The 25,254-nt window shown below is 41.5% G+C and overlaps 1 protein-coding gene across 3 annotated transcripts in view; it reads left to right on the top strand.

Annotated features, from left to right (window-relative positions):
• Positions 1-5,651: 5,651 nt before the first annotated feature.
• The window catches only part of LOC306970987 (regulating synaptic membrane exocytosis protein 1-like), an 89,645-nt gene continuing 70,042 nt past the window's right edge, over positions 5,652-25,254 (top strand). For 2 of the 3 annotated variants that reach the window (XM_079567109.1, XM_079567110.1), the window contains exon 1: positions 5,654-6,330. In XM_079567109.1, coding sequence (XP_079423235.1) covers positions 6,149-6,330 — 182 coding nt within the window. In that variant the 5' untranslated portion in view covers positions 5,654-6,148. Of the gene's footprint in view, positions 6,331-25,254 lie in introns of all 3 variants that reach the window. The other variant, XM_079567111.1, reaches the window with a different exon arrangement.

A 25,254-nucleotide genomic window follows, 5' to 3' on the forward strand; every position in this document is an offset into this window, starting at 1 on the left:
TAATGCTTGTGCTACAGCACCACATGGGACTCGGATAGTTGTTAAGTGTACTCAGAAAGTCCAGCCTTTTGGTGAGCTGTTTTACACTCCTGTCAAGATAAATAAGAGTGTTACTCTCAGTGGCATGATGGACTCTGGCTCGATGGCGTGTAGCATAAGTGAAGGTGCTGTTGAGAAGTTGCGCACTGCCGGTGTTCTGCCTGAGAAGCTACAGCCTGCTGAAAAAGTAGTGTTAATTGGCTGTGGTGGTCTTCAAACAAAACCTGAGGGCTTTTATGATTTGGAAATGGATCTGTATGGCATACAAGTTATTGTGTCCACGTTGCTTGTGCCTGGCCAGCACGATGATCTCATTTTGGGCTCAAATGTCATTAAGCACATCATCCACGCCATGAAAGGGGTTGAAGATTACTGGAATATTGCATCTAAACAAACTCCCCAGTTAGACCCTGAGATTGATCGTTTTCTGTCAATGTTCACCAATGTTGAGCTCTGGAAGGGTAGTGCTGTTCCTGACAAGATAGGCACTGTTAAACTTACCCAAGCAGTCACTTTGCTCCCAAAACACGAACACTTAGTCTGGGGTAGACTGCCGGCAAACGTACCTATGTCGCCTGGCAGTACTGTTATTGTAGAGCCAACCTCCTCAAAGGCCATGCCACGTAGTGTTTTACTGGGTCGCCTAGTTACACTGTTATGGGGTGATAGGTGGGTGCCAATGACAGTCGTTAATCCAACCGACAAGCCTATCACACTAAAGAGAAACTGCAAATTGGCCGATGTTTCACCTTGTTTGGCAATTGAGGATTTAGATCTTTTCCAGGGCCTTCATGTAGCCGCAAGTGACCAGAAAAGTGACTCTGAGCAGAACAGTAGAACATCTCACATGCCTTGTGACCTGGACAGCATAGTCAAAGCCATGTCCGATTTAGGCCTTGGGGATGTTGATATTGACTCGTGCCATGTAACAGACGAATGTAAGCTAAAGCTCGCTCAGATGTTGATTGAGTATCAGGACATTTTCTCTAAACATTCGCTGGACTGTGGAGAGGTCAGAGGCTACACACACCACATCCGTCTCACTGATGATCGTCCTTTTCGCCTACCATACAGGAGAGTCCCACCGGCACACTATCAAAAGTTGCGGCAAGTGCTCAGTGATATGGAGGAAAGAGGGATAATCAGGAAGTCCACGAGTGAGTACGCTTCACCATTAGTCATGGTGTGGAAAAAGGATGGTGGACTGAGGATTTGCACTGATTTTAGGTGGTTAAATGCCCGCACCTTAAAAGACGCCCACCCTCTCCCTCATCAGGCCGACTGTTTGGCTGCTCTCGGTGGCAACTGCTTGTTCAGCACAATGGACTTGACCTCAGGCTTCTTCAATGTCCCATTGCAGGAAGAGGACAAGAAATACACCGCCTTCACAACTCCCCTGGGGCTGCACGAATACAACCGCATGTTGTATTGACTATGTTGAACTGATCCACACCCGTTACATGCACTAATCAGAGTCAGACTGCTGCAAGCGAAAAGCCCATTTCATCCATGCCATATACTACACACAACGTCATTAAAAAAAAAAGTTTAAGCTTAAACTATTGTCTAAAGTTACTTTTAATACTTAAGTCAACATCAATTACATTTAGGCTATTAATTTATTGTCATATCAGCACTTAAATGTCTTTAAAATCACCAAAGTTCACCAAAAGAAGATAAAGCATCGCCACAGACCTGTTGTACATTTAGAAAGTGCTCGGTTCAAAAGTCTGATGTGACGGGACCGTCCTCTTTGAACCGCATGATGGGAACATCTGCTGCGAGGCTTTAGCAGACACGACTAGGCACTTGATGGTTTTGTGTCTGTGCATGTGGAGGAGGTTTGTATTTTCTTACCTCTAATAACATGAAGTGAGTCATGGCACGGTCGCTGATTCGTCTCCTAATCACAGCTGTTGCTTTCTACATGTTAAATCTGATCTTACAGCAATGAAATGTTACGCTCCTCTCCTTCCTTCGTTTGCTGGTGTCGCCTACAGGGCATGTGTGTTCACTACATTGATTTTATTATATTTAGCCATATTTAGCATGATCTTTTGACCAAGGTTTTAGCTAATTTATGATACAAAAACGTCCGAATTAAAACATCTTTTGGTGACAGAGGGGTAGTATGAATACGCACAAGTCTAAAACTGTGGCTTTTGTGAATAAAGGGGGGAAATTTGGAAAAAAATTTAATTTCAGGAGAAACTCTGACAGAGTCCAACATGCTGCCAGGCAAAGAACTCTGGTTATTTTCACGGAGGATGTGCGGGCCACTTTCAAGCCACAGAGGGGCCGCCACAGAGCCAACTTTTATTATTTTCTCTCGCGAACCCCACCCAAAATTAGAGCTTACGGAGCACTAAGTTTTGACCCCTGTTACTTGCATATCGGTTCACGTTTGCTACGTGAATTCTTGCGTTTTCGTCCCCCGTTATAGACGCCCCGCATGTCCGTTGCTCGGGCCTAAAAATAATTTAAAAAACCATCATAGGACTTTCTGTTTGCTGTTGTAATTGAAACTTTCTCCCACTGGGGGGCAGAGTTGAACCTACAGTCCATTAAGTTTTCAATCACTCATGACATCTCTGCACATATGGACCACTGTATGTATTAGTTTTGCACATAAGAGCAAACAATCCATTAAAATAAAAGTGCAGGAAGAGGCAGAAAACCCTTGTTTTCTTTATGTTTTTGTCTTTATGTTTTTGTAATGTTTTGGCCGAATTTCGTTTTGTGTGTGTGTGTCTAATGTAACTGCGATCAAGCCACAAAAAATAATGACCAAAACATGTCAAAAAAGCAACAAAAACGGACGAAACTGACAATCATAAGGAGGAAGAAGCTTTGATTAGTTTTGTAGGTCTTAGCTTTCAAATGAGGCGTTACACTGTAAAGCTCAACTGGAGAAAATGCACTCGGTTAAGGCGGGGGTTAAAGTTTTTAGAGCAATATTTTCAACTGAACCAGCACAAACGGAAAACTGTGCAGAAAAAAGGTTTGACCTCAGATCAGACCAATAACTCAAAAACGATATTTAAATAAGTATTAATTATTATGCAAGGAAGTTGTCCGACAACATGCTTTTTAAGCATAGTAGAAGAAGAAGAAAACATGAGTCACATGACACAAGGGAATCAACGTCTTTATTCCATCATCATCATTCCAACAGCTGTTCCAGGAAGATGAAACTGTTGAACATTTGTTTTTCTCTTGTCCAGTAATGAAAATAGAGCAAATTCTTTATTAATGACAACCTTCCGAAGGAACTTTTTAGAATTTACAATATCATAACAATTATGGGCAAATACCATATTCATAGAAGTAAATGACAAAACAAAAATCCATCCCTTATGGTTTTTAAAATTGAACCATAGGCTTGGTGGTGCAGCGGTTAGTGCTCGCGCCTCACACAAAGAAGGTCCTGGGTTTGATTCCCAGACAGGGCCTTTCTGTGTGGAGTTTGCATGTTCTCCCCGTGTCTGTGTAGGTTATCCCTACCACTAAAAACATGTACAATAGACTCCCCTGAAAAAGGGATTCTTAATCTCAGTGGGACAATCCTGGTTAAATAAAGGTCAATAAAAAAATACAATTCTTTGCTTCTTTGAAACTTCGGAAAGACTCGAGCGATGACGTCGACTCTATGTGAAGATGTCTCTGAATATTTGTCTTTCTAACATGTAAAGCTTCCGTGTAACTCGGTTCTACAAAGACCGAGGACAATGTTTGTATGGGAATTACTTTGACCTGCCTGTTGGACTGAGGTCAATTTTTTGGGGGGGATTTATAATCTTTACAGAAATGTTGTTTTATTTAAATGTTATATGATCCGCACATATGTCTCCCAACGAGAGATTTTGTAATTGTGTTTTGTAAATAAATTTGTTTTTTTGTTTTGTTTTTAAAGGGTAAAGCAAAGGTTCGTCCTCTCTTTTATTTTTATCTTTTTGTAGCTTTGTTAGCTTTGTTTGAATGTCTCACTCTCACACGGTTATGCAATTTTATTTGGGATAAAAGAAAAGCATTAATTATTTTACTTAAGCAAGTGTGTCTTCTCGGTCGGTAGCAACAGCTAAACAGCTCTGAGAAGAAGCTAACATAAATTACTTTTATACTAAAGTTACTTTTCAAAAGTTGCTTAATTTTATTCAAATTAAGTTATATCTGAAATTAAATGGATATTCAGTTAGAATGTTACTTTATTGGAAAGGGAATAATAGTTACAAAATAAATTAGGCTAATCTACTTTTTTTCAGGGCGGCACCAAATATAGCAAATAACAAATAAACAATAAAAGTAATGTTTTTGAGCTGAGCCAATCAAGCTTTTTCTTCTTTTCCATAGTGTATTACCTATTGATGAATAGGCTGGCAGAACAAAATAACAGAACATACACTGTAAAAAATTTCGGTAAAATGGTGACAGAAAAAAAATGTAAACTGAAAAACGATAAAACACTGTTTAAGTCACAGTAATGTTTAGTTAGATGTTTTACCACACAAGACTGTTACTTTTAAAGAAACTTGATGTTAAAATAATCAAATTTCTTTGTAGTTTCAACACAGAAAAACTGCAAAACAAAAACCGAGCAAATACAGTTAAATGTACAACGGGAGTCTATTACTAAAAAACTTAAGGACTTGAAACTAATGTTTACGAGCAATTAACTTAACCATTACTCGTGTTTGACATTAATCATCATGTAAATTGTACTGAAAAAACTTGTTTTAATAACGGGGTGGTTTTAGTAAATATACAGAAAAAAACTGATCAAATAGAAAGCAGTCAACAGTTTTATTATGTTAAATATACAGGTCATTCCGTAACCTTGTTTCATTGTTACTGTATTTTTTTTACAAAAAAAATCTGGCAATCACAGCTGCCAAAGTTTTTTTTTCGTAAAAACAACGGCATTTTTTTTACAGTGTATTTTTTTTTTCTTTTTCTTCGAAGTTCAAATGTCCTGCAGCATAAACGTGGCACAAACGAGTGTCATGTGTGCTGCATAGACGTGAGTTTGATGAGGGGCCAGGTTCACGGTGGTGAGGCCACATTCATAAATCCGGCTCTGTGTAGTTTTATAAGAAGCGTCCCCAGTGCGTGCCGTAGCGCGTCGTGAGCGCGCCCCTCATTCTGAAATGAGAGCTGCATGCGCGCCCCCGCCGCAGGAAGCACCGTGCTCGCGCTCGGAGGGGCTGCGGTCCCATTGACGGTCCGTCTCCTGGCAGCACCATCATCCGCCACCACCATCTTCACCAGAGCCGCGCCAGCCCCGAGCTCCATCCGCGCCGCGTCCGCCCCCCCCCCCGACGCGCAACCTCCCCGCGCGGCCTCCGCAACCGGGCGCTCGCCGCTCGCACGACGGAACCCCCGACATCCTCCCGAAGCTCCAGCCCCAGCGCCGTCCGTCCACCGCCCACCCATCAGCCGAGAGAGGAGCGACACGGGGGCAGGAGCGCAGGAGACCGGCTACATCTCCACAGCTGCGGGGCCCCCCTCCACTGTCGGCTGCGCGTTATCGCCGCGGGAGAAGGCGACATGGACTATCCGTGAAAAGAGGCGAGGTGGTGGTGGTGTGGAGGAGGAGGAGGAGGAGGAGGAGGAGGAGGAGGAGGTGGGGAGGGGGGTGGGGGGGTGCCATCCAGAGCCCGAGCCAAAGCGAGCTAATTCCAGCCGATCCGAGCCGATGGAGCGGGAGATGTTGCCGCGCTGACAATGATCCAAATGCGTAAAATGGCAGGAGCGAGCGTTCCGTGAGAGGAGAGAGGAGGAGGAGGAGGAGGAGGAGGAGGAGAAGAAGAAGCAGAAGAAGAAGAAGAAAAAGAAAAAGAAGAAGGCGTTTTCCCCACTTCCCAACATCTCTGCCGCGCTTCTGCCGCCTCCGACGCCGCCATGGGACCCCCGCATCTGCCGCTAATGCCCCTCCATCGCCATCCCAGGGCCATGTCGTGATCCGTGTGGGCTGTGGCTGCTTGGCTGGCTGTGACTGAGAGACAGCAGGAGCAGGAGTGGAGAGGAAGGAGGAGGAGGAGGAGGAGGCGGTGGTGGAGGCGACTGAAGGCAGGCCCAGAGGAGTGAGGCGCCCCTCGTTTCCGTGGGGAAGATGTTCGCGCCAGTGGGGCCCAGGGGCGGCAGCAGCACTCGCCCTCCGCCGCCGCCGCCGCCGCTCGCCCAGGCCGTACCCGAGCCCGACCTGAGCCACCTGACCGAGGAGGAGCGCAAGATTATCATGGCGGTGCTGGCCCGGCAGCGCGAGGAGGAGGCGAAGGAGGAGGCGATGCTGAAGTAAGTGGAGGAACAGGGATCCGCGGGTGGTCGTGGTGTTGTTTGGATGTTTTTTTTTTTGTATCTTATACTATATGAGTGCGGTTCTGAGGCGAGAGAGCGAGGGCCTACACGGGCAAAATGTAGTGACAACTTTATCCACTAATTTAGATACTATGTTAGACTTAAGTGAATCTGGACAAGCATTTAGATCTTCGTTCCCCTTATCCTCCTTTCCAACCGAATAACAGAAAACACTTCAGATTTACAAAAAAAGAATGACCTAATGATCACACACCTTGCATGAAAAGTACAACAACTTTCTGGGCTGGATACGCCGGCGACCTACTGCTGTCCAAGTGTGTGTTTTAGGAGCATCATGGTCCCAGCTTAGTTGGAACAGTGTTTAAAATCCCCCCCCCCCCCCCCCCCCCCCCCCCCAAATATCTGTCAGTCTGGGGTTTTTAAGGTTTCAGAGACGGAGATGGAAGAGAAGTCGAGTACGGTGTCCAAAAGCTGGTTCATGTATTCGCCCTCCTCACGAAAGCAATGATTTCCCCGTAAATATGAGCTCGAAACATGTGTCTCAGAACATGCACGAAACAACGGAAAGACTTATTACTAAGGCTGGGGAAGGCGATAACTCCCGATACGTCCGCCTCATTTTGGCTCAGAAATCGACAGTGCACAGATAATCTTTTGCAGAGACTACGACGCTTGTGTTTCCATACGTTTGTTTTACTGCTGCGATTCTCTCTCAAAACGTCGGAAACAGTGTGAACAATGTCTGAAGTGTAGTTTCTCGAAAGGCTTTGAAACCTCTAATGCTACGTCCAAAATCAAATGCAGCTGCTTTGAAGAGGAATGTACTTTAAACCCAAATGTCGGAGGATTTGATTATTATCGTTTATTTATTTCATTCAAAAGTGACGTTTAAAGGAATAGGCCACCGTCTTTACATACCAAGATATGTTCTTACCTAACCTTAGTCGAGTTAATATATCCCCGTCTGGTCTTTGTCCGTGCGCTCTGTCACGCAAACGGAGCACATACGCAGCCTCTCCCACATGTCATATAGCTCCGAAAAAGCTCACGATAGAAGCTACCAAGCTCTTCCACGTGTTCCCTGTTTAAATAAAGTTACGTAAAGTGTTTTCATGCGAAGTGTATTTACACTGAAATGTAACATGTCGATTTTATAAGCAGATAAAAAGGGGCACTATATTGTGAGGCGTAATGATACGAGGAGCACAACGTCCGCGCAGTAACTCCTAAAGACTTCCCCCGCTCACTTCCGTCAATAGAAGCTGCGTGACTTGTAGAGCTCGCAGAGAACAGTTGAAGAAGCGTGGATAACTTGTGAACGATGCCTTTTACGTGCATCGTGCTGGGCTGTGATAACAAGCAGAAAGTATATAGTGTAGTAATGTTTCACGGATTTCCAACTCACCCCGGACGACGACACAGGACTCAGGACCTCGACCATGAGGTAGGAATGCGCCAGCACTTTCCGAAAATATATTTTCTGCTTGTTGTAAAAGGCTCTGTACAAGTCACGCAGCTTCTATTGACGGAAGTGAGCGGGGAAGTCTTTAGGAGTTACTGCGCGGACGCTGTGCTCCTGTATCATTACGCCTCACAATATAGTCCCCCTTTTTATCTGCTTATAAAATCGACACGTTACATTTCTGTATAAATATACTTCGCATGAAAACACTTCACGTAACTTTATTTAAATAGGGAACACGTGGAAGAGCTTGGTAGCTTCTATCGTGAGCTTTTTTGGAGCTATATGACATGTGGGAGAGGCTGCGTATGTGCTCCGTTTGCGTGACAGAGCGGACAAAGACCAGACGGGGATATATTGACTCGTCTAAGGTTAGGTAAGAACATGTCTTGGTATGTAAAAACGGTGGCCTATTCCTTTAATATGGCTACAACAAAACATCGGCCCCTTCACTCTACAATCCCTTTACAACCGTTCATCAAGTGGTGAGTTCTTGACAATTTTCCATCAAAATACAAAACCATCATATTGTTCAAATCAAATATCTGGCATTAAAGTGATAGTCTGGAAGTCTAAATGTATTACAAATGTTATATACAGTGGGGGAAAAAAGTATTTGACCAAAATCCAATAGAATGTCTATGTGAAACTGACCAAATACTTTTTTTCCCCACCACCTGGTTTTGCACTTTGATGTAATGATATAATATTTTTTTGGTGATGAAGTCCTGGATCTGGAGCAGCTAATCAGGGTCTAATATCCTCCCTCGTCGACCAATCAGACGAGATTTTCCTGTCAGGTCCAATCAGGAGGGAGGGGGAGGAGTTCGATCGTTTACTCTTGAAATTTCCTACTTTTCTAAACTAATGGTGTGTTCCAGACAACAGGTAACTCGTACCTTTCCCTCCTGAACATGACGACTTCTCACCTCAGAGCGTTCCAGGTGATTAAACAAAACAGCTAGTGCTACAACAGTTAGCTCATATGATGCTAAAGTTAAATGAAGGTATAAGTTCACGACTTCCGCTTCCGGGTACTAGCAGACCGGCAAATATGTGAGAAAAAAACATAAAAACTCTTAAAAACATCCATCAATATTTCTGAAACTCAACAGAGAGTAACTGAACCTACTTATTTCTCAGACTCATTAGCCAAAACTGCCGCACCTACTGCCAAAAAAGTATTTTCTACTGAAGTCGCTACTTCCAGGTTTAGCGGACCTGCTGTTAGCCGTTAGCATTTTTCTCCGCTAACCAATGTACTGATTTTGGTAAATATTACTTTTATAGCAGTAGGTTCAGCATTTTTGGCTAATGGGCCGGATACATAAGTTTGTTCAGTAACTCTCCGTTGAGTTTCAGAAATATTGATTGTGTTATTAAAGAGTTTTTTGTAGTTTCTCGCACATCTGCGAACCCGGAAGTAGAGCTGTGACGTCACCACCATAAGGAGAGACACTACAGGCAAAACCTTTTTCAGATATCAGGTTTTGGGGCAAATTGGTCTCTGAACAGACAAGCTTTCACCCGGAAACCAAAAATATACCTAATCTTCACAAAAACATGTTTAAATATTGCGCTGATTCAATGTTCCCCCATAGACTTATATGGGACAATGCAATTTCAAGGGCCTTTTTCTCAAAACACATGTTTCTGTCATTGTGGCGACACTGTGTCCACGTCAGTTGGACCTTCAGACTTCAGATTTTCCAGCCTTGGACTGAACAATACTTGGAAGATTTTTTCAGAGGGATTTTTTATTATCTAATCCCTAAGCCCCATTTATTGATTTTTGAATGTCAAAAAATAAGGCGAAAATTACATTTTTACAAACGTTTCCACTAAAAAACAGCTTATTTTAAAACTAAACAAGAAATCCAAAATCCCTGCTGGAAAAAGTCTTGGCAACTCATTTATCAATAAAATGAAACAATACATTTCAATGTAGCTCCATCATTCCATTATCCATTCGACTCCATTATTCAGATTTCGTCGCCGAAAAGATGGGAAATTCATAAAACACCTTGTTCTTATATGAAAAGATAGAATGACAGAAAACTTGCAATGTATTTTTTTCTCACATTTATGCCAGTGATCTACAGCAAAAGTTTCAAATTGATATCTGTAGATTTACATTTTTTCCCTATTCACCTGCAGTGTCTCGCCAAACATATAATTAAAAACATGTGACATAACGTTATGTTGAAAACTGTGACCAAAAGTAACGTTCACTTTACGGATGCAGTGGTTTTGTTTCAGTTTCATCATTAGCTGCTCCTTCACTTGGAGCCGCCATTGCTGTCTTTATCTCATATACCCGAGCTCGTAGCAGTCTGGAGGTCTCAGAGTTTACAAGTTGTAATTACCAGTTCCAAGGCGTTTTAAAAAGTGTGAAGGGGGTGGGAAATTTACCAGTTATCAGTTGCTTTGAACGCACCATGAGAAGGGCGGGGAGAGGGGAGGGATTTGATTGTTTTCAGATTTCACTTTGCAAACTTACAGACTATCACTTTAACCTCTTAACTCCCACCTGAACATGTTTTCTCCAAGTTCTCCAAATCTAAAAGCTTCTTCAAAACAGCGATAAAAAAACGAGAAGAAAATGAGGATTAAACACAACACAAAAGCGCTAAAAAGTGACGAAAAAAGCGACAAAAATGACAAAAACATGACAAAAGAGCAACAAAAAAGTGACAAAAGAGCAACAAAAAAGTGACAAAAATCCAGCAGAAAAATGACAAAAATGCAGCAAAAAAGTGACAAACATCCATCCATCCATCCATCCATTTTCTTCCGCTTTATCCGGGGCCGGGTCGCGGGGGCAACAGTCTCAGCAGAGATGCCCAAACTTCCCGATCCACACACACCTCCCCCAGCTGTTCTGGGGGGCCCTGAGGCGACACCAGGCCAGCTCGGAGACATAGTCCCACCACCGTGTCCTGGGTCTTCCACGAGGCCTTGTCCCACTAGGACATGCCTGGAACACCTCCCGCGGGAGGCGACCAGGAGGCATCCGGAACAGATGCCCGAGCCACCCCAGCTGCTCCTTTCGACGTGAAGGAGCAGCGACTCTACTCCGAGCTCCTCCCGGGTAAAAAGTGACAAACATCCAGCCAAAAAATGACAAAAATCCAGCCAAAAAAAGACAAAAATCCAGCAAAAAAGTGACAAAAGAGCAGCAAAAAATTGACAAAAAGGTGACGAAAACACACAAGGGAAATAAAAAGTGACGACAATGGCAAAGAGGAGAGAATGCATTTGGTTTTGGCGGGTGGTAAGAGGTTAAAGGCCCAACACCTGATTTTTGATTACAAGCAATGAAGTACAAAGCTACTAAATAAAAATGCTAGTTGTGTCCAAACTCATTCCCAACTTTTCCAACATATTTGTAGAATCCTAGTTTGTCCCAGGGTCAAGTTTATAGCCACATTTCACAACTCTCTGGGCCACTTGGAAGTTCATGATATTGATATGTTTTATAAGTGGAAGCAAAGTGTTTTTCCCAAAGTGTTTTTCACAAAGAGTTTACAGAATACTAAAGGAGGACAAATCTGAGTTCCTGATTGTTTCTTTCTGAAGTGCAGTCAGTAAACTGATTCCCTTCACTCCCACCGTTTGTTCCTTTGCTTTGAAATTGAGCCTGGGTTTTTTTAACCTGTTTTCTGCCGTCCCCTGATCAGGAGGCTAGGGTTAGGGATAGGGATAGCTAGAACCATAATCAGGATATAATTAGGGTTAAGAACGGCAAATGTAGTGTAAGTTGTGTTTCACTCACACAGATCTCACACATATTTTTAGAAACTAGAAGGTCTTGGCTTTCAAATGAGGTATCACTCTGGCATATAGGCTGTAATCTCTCCAGTCAATATTAATACGCTTTGAGATTTGGATGTAAATAATTGTTAACCCTAACCCTCTTAACTCCCGCCTGAACCAAGAACATTTTCTCCAGTTCAGCTTTACCCAAATCCTGTAGGCCTCATTTGAAAGCTAAGATCTACAAAACTCATCTAAATGGATCTTTTTTTTGTGGGTATTTTTGTAACTTTTTTTGTAACTTTTTTTGTAACTTTTTTTGTAATTTTTTGTTGTTTTTTTTGTCATTTTTTGTCACATTTTTTATCAATTATTTGCCTTTTTTTTGTCATTTTTTCATCACTTTTTGTCAAAGTTTTCTCACTTTTTTGACACATCTTCATCATTGTTTTCGTCTCAGTTCTGTCGCTATTTTCACGCCTTTTTTCCAGAAGCTTTTGGATTGGGGTAAAGCCAAACTGGAGAAAATGTGCTCGGTTCAGGTGGGAGTTAAGGGGTTTAAAGACGCCTGTTCTGTTTAAAGGTACACCGCGTAACATTTTGGACTATACGGATGCGGCATAACAAAAACCTGCTCCTAATGAAAGCCTTTTTTCGCCCTTTTTTTTTGGATGGGCTGCTGTTTGGGGACTTTTGTTTACGTATTTGTTGCTTCCTCGATAACTCCACATCTGAGAGCGTTTCTATTATCGGCTCGTCATTTTCAGACGCAGGACCTTTCCCACTGACCGACAAAATGCAGTGTTTGTCACCGCTTTGCCTTGTCCGTTTGTTGTTTGGCTCATTCTCATTCATATTGTGTCATGCTGTCGCCGATATCGCTGGGCTTTGTTTATCATTATTTGGAAGTGATTGGATTCACAAACCCGTCACATTATAGCTGGAAGTTCTTTCATCTGACTTCATTTTTAAATATAGTCTCCCCTATATTGTCATGTGATCTTAATATGTGCTGAGAGAGAAGACGCTGAACTTTGTGACACTTTTTGTTTCATTGTGGATGGGCCCAGCAGTTACGGAGATAGTAACAATTAACCTCTTAACTTCCACCTGAACCGAGAGGATCTTTTTCCTCACGTCATCACATTTTTTTTCCCATAATTTTTTTGTTGGGTAGTCAACTCTTTTTTGTAACTTTTTGGTCAGTTTTTTGGTAATTTTTTGTCACATTTTTGTAATTTTTTCGTCATTTTTTTATCACATTTTTGTCATTTTTTTGTCATTTTTTCTCAATTTTCTGTACTTTTTTGTCAAAATGTTATGATATTTTTGTATTTTTTTTTGTTACATTTTATCACATTTTTGTCATTTTTTCGTCATTTTTTCACATTTTTTGTCAAATTTTTGTCATTTTTTGTATTTTTTGTAACATTTAACATTTAACATTTAACAAAAAATGTATTAAAAAATTACAAAAATGTGACAAAAAAATTACAAAAATGTGACAAAATGTGCCAAAAAGTGTCAAAGATTTGATAAAAAATGGCCAAAAAAATTACTAAAATATGACCAAAAAATGGCAAAAAAATTTACAATAATGTGCAAAAAATTTGACAAAAAAATTACAAAAAAAATGACCAAAAAGTTACAAAAATGAGTTGAATACCCAACAAAAAATGATGGAAAAAAAATCTGATGACGTGAGGAAAAAGATCCTCTCGGCTCCGGCGGGAGTTAAGAGGTTAAAGGTGCAATACCTGATTGTGAAAGCAGGTACGGGGAAAAAAAACTACAGTTAGGATGCTTTTTTACCGCAATTTTTGTCTTTTTTCTGCACACCCCCCCCCCCCCCCCCCTTTTTCCTTGTTTTTTGCCACAATTTCTCCCAATTTTCCAACTAATTATTCCCCATGTTTCACACATTTCGTGACATTGGAGATGAGCCCGACTCTGTAAATGTCTTATCTCCGACACTATTGTTCTGTTTTCTGGTTCTAGATGGCAAATATTTTATTCGAGGTATATTCTAGGAAAAGGTATCGTTCAGGTATTAGTATCGTAAAACAAGTATCGTGAAAGCACCAGTATCTAAAATAAACATAACGACACCCAGCCCTACAAATAAGAGGCCCAGGACTTCTCCAGAGCATGGATGTCTGGTTAAGATTTTTCAGTCTTGTCTCTCAAATGCTACTTCTCTAAAAACAGGTCTTCATTTTGAAAAACATGCATGACGAAATAACTCTGTGCATAAGTGACTTCCTTTTTCAATCCAACACGCCAATATAAAAGCACTCGTCTCATTGATTAGTTCGGCAGGTACTTGCAACATTACAAGAATATCATTAAATACACACATTTTAAGTGTGTTTAGGCAGAAAGAAATAAGATGGTGCTTTTATTTTGGCTCGCTGGAACAAAACAGGAAGTCACTTCTTGGGCAGCATTGTTTTGATTTGAAGTTATGGGCTATAGATACAGACGGCATCTCACCAATAATAAACTAATGGAGATTTTAAAAGTTAAAATACTGGCGTTATTGTTCACTTTAAAACACTTGGACACCACAGTGTGCTAGATGTATTTACCAGCAGTGACTCAGCAGCTAACGGAGTTGTTCCACGGCTTTTTTCTCCACTTTTTATACTGTTTTTAGCTAATGTTAGTCAATGGAAATGTATGCTAACAGCTGCAAAGATGGCGGATCTCCATGGTAACTGTGGAATTTCCCAAACTCTATAGAATCTTTAGAGAAACACAATTTTTCAAGTGTAATTCGGGCCCATATGGATGTTTTCTCACAGTAGGTTGTGCAGTAGAAGTGAAAAACGGCAGTTGTAGCTAACGCTAGCTAACTGTTAGCGTTAGCCCGATGCTAACATGTAGCATCAGGTTAGCATTCTCTGTTATTTATGTCTTTATGGGCTGTTGAACCACTTTGCTCCTCCCCATGTCTTTGTATCTTTATTTAGTAGAAAACTATATTCACAATTCAGCATTTGGTAAAGTAGTTTTTGATTAATTAAATAAAGTTTAGATTTTTCTAATTAGGATAGGATTTAAAATAGGATTTGGTTAAGGACGAGTTACTGATGGACAGTCACAGAACGTATTACAAACATCATGTTCACTGTGAATCCTGCCCCAAAGGAAACGTCAGTGTTACAGCCCACTGCAACCGTAAAACCTCGAAAATCAAAACATTCATTAACGCCAAAAAATGAAATATATTTATTACATGTGTGGTCAGTGAAAAAAGTTTTGAAGTTGTGAATTTTCCCCCCATCTCTTTCTACTTAGTTCCTTCTGCTTCGAAGACAGTTGTGTAACTGTGAGACTTCGGAGGAGTTCACCCTGGAGAGTTTGTATCCAAGATATTTCCACAAAATTAAAGAAAATGACTTGAGTTTTGTCCATATCCTTTACTTTATTTTCCCGATTCTGTTCAACATGTTCAGAACAAACAGAAAACACATCTAGATCTGTGAGTTGTGTAGCGCGTGTACGAATGTAGAAAGTGTTTGGCGAGCGACCAAGAACGGGCTACTGTGGAGATCACCGCTCGAAAATCTCCCCGTCCTTTAGCTTTGATCACAGCGCACATTCACTGTGGGTTCAATGAGCTTCTGCAATGTCAAAAGAACCAGTGTTACGTCACTTTTTCACCAAGATCTTGCATTGATTATGAGAGAGTGCGACCACAGTGCAAAGCCTTCTCCAGCACATCCCAAAAACTCTCAATGGGGTCAGATTGAGCAGCTTGTGATAGGGATGATAGGGATTTTTGGGTTCCGATACCGATATGAAGGGGGTTTGCAAGGCTCATAATATAGGCTGATATTTTTCGTAATTTAATTTGATGTCATTTTTTATTATGATAATAAATTTTTTAATCATAGAAATATATAGAAATGTATCTAATAGAGGTCGAACGATGATGTTTTTTTCTAAGGCAGATGCCAATATGCACCGCTGATCTATGATGCTTCTAAATGTGTCAGTGTTAAAGTGTGACAGCAGGGGGTGCTGTATAGTCTTGTTTAAGAGAGAGCTTGTTTGAAAGAAAAAAAATCTGTAGATTCCAAAACAAAAAAGTCTCTATGTCCTATTTTCCGAAATTATACACAAAAGTCTACAACATAAAATATATAAAATAGGTAAACCCAGCTCTTTCCAATGCAAAACATGGGACGTTTTTAATCGCTTTTGGTTCTGGAGATCTTCAATATTGTAAAACACCTCATATTGGTCCAATATATCGACCGGTAAGGCCTTAGCACGTAACCACAGAGCCAAATCAAAGCACATTGGATTAGCATGTCGTCCCTGCCCCGGAAACTAACTGTCAGGCTGTGAAACGCAAAAACAGCTCATTATAAAATAACATTGTTGTTAGCTACTTCTAATGGGAAAATGCCGTTGTTCAGCAAACCTGTTTACTTCTACGCGGATGACAGGAGGTAATATTAGTGGCGGGATCAGAGCTGAGAATGTGTGTCGGGCCAGGAGACCAAGGGCCCGGTCTTGTGTGTGAAAACGCAGACTATATCGTAACATTTTGCGCTAAGGAGGAGCGCGCTTTGTGATCTTTCCAGTCCAGACTTAGCCCATTGAAGGTGGAGGTACTGGGGTGGAGAAACGCTTTATCCTCCAACCAGACTCTGTGGTCGGGAGAGGGGTTGTGGGTGAGTTGGGGGGTGAACATGGGCATTTATTTTGATCCGCGCCACAGTGGACGCTGCAGCTCTTTCTCTCTCAAGACATGAAAAAAATGTTTAGCTCCCGATGGGGTAAATAAAGATTTTAGTTTGACCAGAGCCTATCATGCTTAAAGGAATAGGCCACCGTTTTTACATACTGAGATATGTTCTTACCTTAGCTTTGACGAGTTCTTTAGGACCTGTCTGATCTTCCCCCTTCCCTTTAATCACGTAAACACAGCGCAGACGGCGTTAGCATTTAGCCTCTCCCTCTCTCCACTATAGCTCCAAAACAGGTCAAGATAGAAGCTACCAAGCTCTTCCACGTTTTCCCTATTTAAATATGGTTACTTGAAGTGTTACACTACAAAGTATAATTACACAAAATTAAACAATGTGGATTTTCTAAGCGGATAAAAGGGGGAACTGTATTGAAAGGCGTAATAATACCAGGAGTAGTTTGGCATCCGCGCAGTAAAGTGAAGATTACTGCGCAGTAACGTGAAGATTTTGGGGCGGATTTCGAACTACTCCTGGTATTATTACGCCTTTCAATATAGTTCCCCCTTTTATCCGCTTAGAAAATCCACATTGTTTAATTTTGTGTAATTATACTTTGTAGTGTAACACTTCAAGTAACCATATTTAAATAGGGAAAACGTGGAAGAGCTTGGTAGCTTCTATCTTGACCTGTTTTGGAGCTATAGAGGAGAGAGGGAGAGGCTAAATGCTAACGCCGTCTGCGCTGTGTTTACGTGACTGAAGGCACGGGGGAAGATCAGACAGGTCCTAAAGAACTCGTCAAAGCTAAGGTAAGAACATATCTCAGTATGTAAAAACGGTGGCCTATTCCTTTAAGCAAGAACACAGGGCAGCACGATGTAAGCGAGGAAATGAATGTCAGCGGTGCTCCTATCAGAGCAGTCGCCTCATCTTGTGACGCCCCCTCACAAGTGGCAAAGGCGCAAAGCACAACGCGCCGCCACTCAGAAAGTAATTTGCCAAGAGCCTGCGCCCCTCTGTGCACCGTCACGAGATCCAGCTTTTAAAGTTGTGCGCCGCTTATTGAATGTATAGTTTATTACACAATCATCATCAACACAGAGCCGTAGCACATTGTAGCATTACACTTGCTCTAGCCGCTAACTGCTAACCCCCTGCCCCCTGCTGGCCCGGAGTTGCGCCACAGGGGACTTTTTATACTGTTTTTAGCTAATGTTAGCCAACGGAAATGTATGCTAACAGCTGCAAAGATGGCGGATCTCCATGTTAGCATTAGCCCGATGCTAACATGTAGCATCAGGTTAGCATTCTCCGTTATTTATGTGTTTATGGGCTGTTGAACCACTTTGCTCCTCCCCATGTCTTTGTATCTTTATTTAGTAGAAATCTATATTCACAATTCAGCATTTGGTAAAGTAGTTTTTGAATAATTAAAGAAAGTTTAGATTTTTCTAATTAGGATAGGATTTAAAATAGGATTTGGTTAAGGACGAGTTACTGATGGACAGTCACAGAACGTATTACAAACATCATGTTCACTGTGAATCCTGCCCCAAAGGAAACGTCAGTGTTACAGCCCACTGCAACCGTAAAACTGAAAAAATCAAAAAATGCATTAATGCCGCTAACTGCTAACCCTTTGCCCCCTGCTGGCCCGGAGTTGCGCCACAGTTTTACTGGAGTCGGATTAGACTTTGCATGTAAACGTACTGAATGTGAGCCTGATGAATCCTGGCATCGTCATCTTGGAATATGCCCGTGCCATCAGGGAAGAAGAAATCCATCCGTGGAATAACCTGGTCATTCAGGATGTTCAGGTTGTCGGCTAATCTCAACTCTAGATCAGAACAGGGAGTTAAATCCGGGTAAAGGACACTTTTTTATTCAGGCGGTGTAAGTCTGAAATAGCTTGAAATACAATGATTTGGTTGTGAAGTGCAGAAATACTTATTCCCATATCAAAAATACTCAACTTGAGGAGAAATATTCTTAATGTATGTATTCTTTATTATAGCTAAGGCGCTTGTAGGCCACTGACATTCAAATCCAGGCTGAAAACGGTTTTATTTAGCTGTGCATGTGTCAGCTGAAAGTACTTCATCTTCCCTCCCACAGTAGTGGTAATAGTAGCTGTTGTCGTAGCAGTTGTGGCGATAAATAAACGAGGACTTCAACCCCCTCCTTCCTGCAGCGCGCTCCCCGCGAACGAAGCGAGCGCTCCCCCGGTCTATTTTAAGCTCGGAGATAACTGGGCGCTGCATATCGATTCACAGCATCTAAAGAAGGAACGGGCCGTGTGCGTTATACTTAAGTGTTCCTGTAATCCACGGAGGAGGAGGAGGAGGAGGAGGAGGAGGAGGAGGAGGAGGAGGAGGAGGAGGAGGAGGAGGAGGAGGATCGTCTGATGGAGTCTGCTCTGAAACGTCATTAGCTGCTGATGATGTGGGAACGACGCGGCAGAAACAGGGCAAATACCTGTAAGAGCAAGCGCTGGACATGATTCTGCAACAACAACAACAACAACAAAAAACACTCTAATCCGATACAAGCAGAACATGGAGAGGAGAAAATGGACCTGACTGAAGCTGCCAGTTAAAAAGACAGGACTAAACCAGGATGATTAAAGCGAATCTAAAGAAAGACTAGAGCTGCATATCAAGCTTCTCAAAGCGCTGTAGGCTATAGTCATCATTCTTCTGTTCTTGTGGTGGTGAGCTGCTGTCGTTGCCACAGCTGCCCTGGGGTAGACTGATTGAAGCAAAGCTACCAATATTAAGTTAAAGGATCTGTATCCTGCTATATTAGCCATCCCAAAGTAAACTATAGGCATTTATGTGATATATTGTGCCTCTACCACTATGGAGTTCTTTTTTTGTGAGATATATAGGCTACTGTAAGTATTTTCTGGGGGTGTTTTGCCAACCCGGAAGACACGACGCTTCCATTCAGTTACTCCACCCCCTCCCTCCAAGCTAATCCGCCCATCCAAAATTAACAGTAAAATAAATATAATATCACAGCAATAAGTGAAGTTACTTCAATGCAGGTATAAGGAGTTGACATCTGCAACACAGCTTCATAAATGCTAACACACACGCTAACACACACACGCTAGCACACACGCTAGCACGCACGCGCTAGCACACATGCTAACACACACGCTAACAGGATTTGGATTGACTCACCGCTCTGGCTGCTCCATCAGGTGTTTACATTATGGGACTTGCGTTGGTTATAAAAGTGAATCCACTTTGATTCTGGTGAAGGTTCACCAAACATCCATCAGAGACAGTCACAGAAAAACACTATTTTGGTGAAAGTCGCCGAATGCCGGAAAGAGGAAGAGAAATACCAACTTCTGGTGAGCGGCCTCTTCTTTAGGAAAGTTGAATAATGTTCTATAGCTCTCGCAGCAGAACGCGCTTTTCTCCATGACATTATCGTGAGGTAAGAAAAAATAACAGGCGTGTTCAGAGTAGGTTAGAAAGAGCTCCTTCTTCTCAACTTTCAGTGCAAACATGACGTCTGTTCAGGGGTGTTTTTGATAAGGACATATCATGAAAACATGGCTAAGAGCTCCAAAAAGTGGATTTTGGCTGATATAGGACCTTTAAGGTTGATGTGAAAAGGAGAGCACTTTTATTTGACTGCCGCCTTTCGCAGGCATGGTCACAAAGCGCTTTACATGGGATAATTTACATTCACACCTGGGGTAGACTGACGGAAGCGAGGCTGCCATCCGGTATACCGCTGGAATGACCAGGCAGCGCTTGGGAACCGATCCCCTGATGCCAAGGCTATTGAGGCTTTGGTCAAAATCATAGAAATCATATTCTGTTGCCATTTGCAGTATAAAACTTACCTTGCCAGCAAAGCTGAATTCTCGCAGTATACCAAGATTGGTTCTGGCAAGAAAGACAATACTTAATAATGCAGAGATCACAAAAAAACATGAGGTGCTGCAACACATGACACAAACACACAAAAAACTAAACACTGAATGGATTTGTGTTGTTCTTGATCCAATCCAAACGTTCGACCTCTCCCTGAGCGATTCAAGCCGGCGCCGTCCCAGACTGATGTCAGTGCAAATGTTTTTGGCACTGTTTTATCAATCTGGCTCTTGCCAGGCCAGTATAAAACCACACTGGAAAAAAATGTGCAAACTGGAGAAAATGTGCTCGGTTCAGGTGGGAGTTAAGGGTTTAAGTACAGCGACTTGTGTTGTGTCTGTTTCATGGCATTTATATCATTTCAGTTGTGTCTTTATATCACTGACATAAGATGAAGTTTAGTGGACAGTGCATGTGTATTTAGCATTTAGCTCAGGGGACAATGTCATACAGCAAACATACAAATATGTAGGGTATGAGGGTTTTTTAATCAATTAATTTGTATATTAATTAATTAATAGGTTGTAGATTAGCCTTAAAATTTAACGGGGCACCAGTTCGAAAAGCGAACAAAATAAAAGTAAGAATAGGAGGCTAAACTACAGATTTATCTGAAGGAAATGAGGTCTTGGACGTACACATGGACCCTTATTCTGAAATAGTAAACACAGACATTACCAAAGCAAACTGTGGTTTATGGAGGTTTAATGATCAAAATCAATTAACAGACGGCATTAAATATTAAAGTGCAAACAGAATAACCTAGAAGGCTAACAGGATGAATAATCAGATAAAATGTTCTAAAATTGTATCTGAAAGTCAGTAAGGTTTTCTGAGAAGTTATGTGAGTCTTATTAAGCCAGGTCGGTGAGATACGCTTACGACCGTGAGAATGGTTTCCACGCCAACTGTGGTCCTGCGTTCCAAAGTCCTGGTGTTCGACGGCCAGTGGTCGTGGTTTCTCGGGTGGCGATTCTCAAGCTGATGCAGGCGAGGCTGGGGTCTCTCTCTCCAGCTCGACTCAAAATGGTTTCGCTGAAAGCTTAGCGATCAAAAATGTTGTTGTCTTGTAGGAAAAATGCAAATGTTCTTAAAAGAAGTAACTGATAGTTACAAATTCACGTCAAATGACGGGCTCAAACTTAGAGTTCTTGTGGTCCATCTGAGACAAAGGAGAGGTCAGAGTTCAGCGGGGGATGTCATGCCATGTGCTCTCGTCCGTCTCTCTCTCTCCGGTCCAACTCAACTCAGAAGCGGCTTCAGAAAAGAAGAGTAAGGCTAAGGGAAGTTTCTGGCTATTTCTCCTTCCTTTATACCAAGGGGGCGGCCCCTTTTTCTCCGTGGATTCGACCAATCGATTCAGTCCGTAACTCGATATGACGATCCCAAGTGGGAATGTCTTTGGGAGAGAATTCAAGAAATACATTTCTATTGCGATAAACACATTAACAACTTCACAACTTTCCAAACAACATTTCGACAGTATGTTTGTACATTGCGTCTTTGTTGACCTGGGGAAGAATTCATCATTAGAACAGATTGGTTGAGTTCATTCTCACTGTCCATGAATTGAAGAATTGGCTTATTACTCAAATCGGATGTTTGAGATTCAGTCTTTAGTCCAATTGGAAGGTCAATAGAGAGTTCTCATTTCTGGCTGTGAGGGTTAGGATAGATCGTCACAGTCTTTTTCTCCTGAACTGTATTCGATCTTATCAGCCATTCACAAGACAGGAAGTGACGACATCCCAAAAGTCATAAAATGGCCTAGGAGTTTTGGAGTGGGGGTTGAGCTGCTCTCTGGAATGCGTTAACAATGGCGAAAGGCAATAGGCGAACCTTCACACGCTACAAATACTATCCATTTATTCCATATAGGATCAATTATTTTCCTTTTTTATTATTTATTTAAGCTGGAACAACGAAGTTAAGCCTCTCTAGTGGCGCTTGGACTAAACCATCTGGTCAAACATCTGCTTTGTTTTCAGGAGGAGTTTTCAGACCAGTGTAAATGCTCTGCTGGAGTTATTCGAGTCTATATGCACATTTATCCGGCGACTCCGGCCTCTTTAGCGTTTTCTCATTTCACAGTTTTAATAATTACATAAACAAAACAATGAAGCTTTAGTTGGATGTGAGAAGATCTGTTTTGAAATGAAGGTGGTGTTTTTTATCCCACAGTCACTACGCACAAGGATCTGCACGGAGTTTATGATTCATTAATCGCAAAGAGCTCTCTGCACAGAATTAACTTTCCTTTTTATGCTGATGCAGCTTTTTAGTGCATTTAGCTTTGGCTTGTGTCGCCTGCTCCGGTGTTGGGCTGATTCTTGACTGAAAAAAGTCAGTTTTTCACAATTGAAGTCCGGTTCGAAAACGTTATCCAGAGTGTTGTTGATTTCTGGAGATATATGTATATTTTAATTCATGCAGTCCTTATATTTGAAGAGTTTAGTGGTGCTAGGCTAGTGCATGTCTATGGTAACTAGTAGCCTGCATTAAAAATAGAGCTAGACCTGTCTGTGTCGATATAACTGACCTCGCATCACATGAATGATCGCATTTTGAGGGACTATTTTCTTGCAGATCACTCCGCCGCCACGTAGCTTATACAACCACGAAGCTGATGCTGCTCAAATATACGTTATTTTAAATGCAAAATGGTTCTAATTATTTGATCATTTATATGGTTAGTCTGGTGTTATAAGTGATTTGCCTCAGGTGCACTGTGGAGCGGGTCAGACTGTTTTTAATACAGGCTACTAGTTACCATAGACGTGCACTAGCCTAGCACCACTACACTCTTCAAATATAAGAACTGCATGAATAAAAGAAAATCTTCAGAAATCAACAACACTCTGGATAAATACGAAGTGAGGCCCTATGTCAAAAATCCTGAAATATCCCTTTAAAGCAGCACTAAGTAACTCATGCCTTAGAGGCCAAAAGCACCACTGCAGGTGTCGTAGCATGTTGCGTTTTTTTTTTTACTTAATTAATTTAAATTAATTAATTGTCCATGAAAGTAAATACTACACAGACAGAAAAGACAAAGGGACAGAGGGACATTGTTCATCCAATTACACAATGGAAACATTTTTTTTCACTCAAACTTGTAATTACTGTTTTAAGTGGTGTTAGCCTACAGTTAGCTTTGCCTGTTAGCCTGTTAGCTTCTTCTTTGTGATTCTATTAGTGCGTATTGGTGGCTCCAGAGCCAGTGCTGGCCCTTCTGGGGCCCTAAGCAAAAAACCACACGGGGGGCCCTACAGTACACGTCCCACGGTTATTCGACGAAGAGCGAATCCATTTATGGTCAAAAACAGTTCCACTGTGCATTAGTGCGGGGCAGAAGTGGAAAATAATTACCTCAATTCAGGCCCTGCCCCTCAATGTGAGAACCACTAACCACTAAGCTACTGTGAGACTGGGATTTAGGCCAACTACTCGTCTATTTCCCAACTTTTTAAAATGGTAAATGGCAAATGGTCACATTCTCTCACCTCTGGGCTCTGACCCACAGTTTGGGAACCACTGATTTAAAACTAACACCTGCACCTAACGGTAATTTCTGTCTGACCACTGAGAATTAGCCTGTGAGCAGCCCAATTCTTTTTAGACTCAGAGAACCAGCGTTACTGTAAGTAACTTCGTGCATGAGAACCGTGTGGATTCAAGTCATGTTTGAGACAAAAAAGTCCTGTAACAACGCCTTGATTAATCAGTGAAACAACACCGTAGTTTGACTGAGATGCGGGGCCCTTGCGAAAAACCGGCTCTGGGTGGCTCCGACCCAGAGGCAGGAAAGCTGCAATTGTGGTTTTCCGGCGGAGATGAAAGACCCTCCAATCATCACATTAACACTTGTATTACCCCCAGTGGGACTATGTGAAGGATTTATTAAGGTAAACAAGTTACTTAGCACTGCTTTAAAAGAGCTGTCAAATCGCTATGGATGGCATGTTCTAATGGCTATGTTTTTATTGCCGTTCTCTTTCCTGTGCAGTGCGATCTGACCTGTGGAGCTTGAGCTGAAAAATAGAGTTGATCCATATTTTTGTCGGGGAGGAACGGAGAGGCATGGAGCGGCGATGGAGGCCCCCTCGGAGCGAAGAGGAGGATGTAGAATGTTTCTTCACCCCTTAACTCCCACCTGAACCGAGCACATTTTCTTTTCTTTTTCTTTTTTTTGGATTTTACCCCAGTCCAATAGCTTCTGGAAAAAAAGCTGTGAAAATAGAGACAGAACTGAGACGAAAACAAGGATGGAAATGTGAGAAAAAATTGAGAAAACATTGGCAAAAAAGTGACGAAAAATTGATGAAAAAGTGGCAAAAATGTCACAAAAATGCCAGAAGAAATTGACCAAAAAAATGACAAAAAAATGACAAAAAAATGACAAAAATATGACAAAAATGTGATAAAAATGTGACAAAAATGTGACCAAAAAAATGACAAAAATTTGCCAAAAAAATGACAAAAAAATGACTAAAATATGACAAAAAATTGATAAAAATTTGACAAAAATGTGACAAAAAAATGACAAAAAATGACAACAATTTGCCAAAAAATGACAAAAAAATGACAAAAAATGACCAAAAAATGACAAAAAATGGACAAAAATGTGACAAAAATATTACAAAAAAAAGACAAAAATGTGACACAAAAATGTGACAAAAATATGACAAAAATGTGACAAAAAATGACAAAAAATTGACAAAAATATGACAAAAAAAATGACAAAAATGTGACAAAAAATTTACAAAAATTTGACAAAATGTGACAAAAAAAGGACAAAAATGTGACCAAAAAAATGACAAAAATGTGCTAAAAAATGGACGAAAAAAAATTACAAAAATGAGTTGAATACCCAACAAAAAATGATGGAAAAAAATCTGATGACGTGAGGAAAAAGATCCTCTCGGTTCAGGCGGGAGTTCAGAGGTTAACAATTAAAATAGCTTTTGCTGCGGAGGTCGGGGTTAGTGGTCGGTTAGTGTTTATCCAACAGCTGCTTGTTTTCTACCCCGTACTCCAAATACATTATTTCAATAAGACACAGCTAACTCTATCAATGATTCCTGGA

This window comes from Gobius niger, assembly GCF_951799975.1.
Source record: "Gobius niger genome assembly, chromosome: 12".
Lineage (NCBI taxonomy): Eukaryota > Metazoa > Chordata > Actinopteri > Gobiiformes > Gobiidae > Gobius > Gobius niger.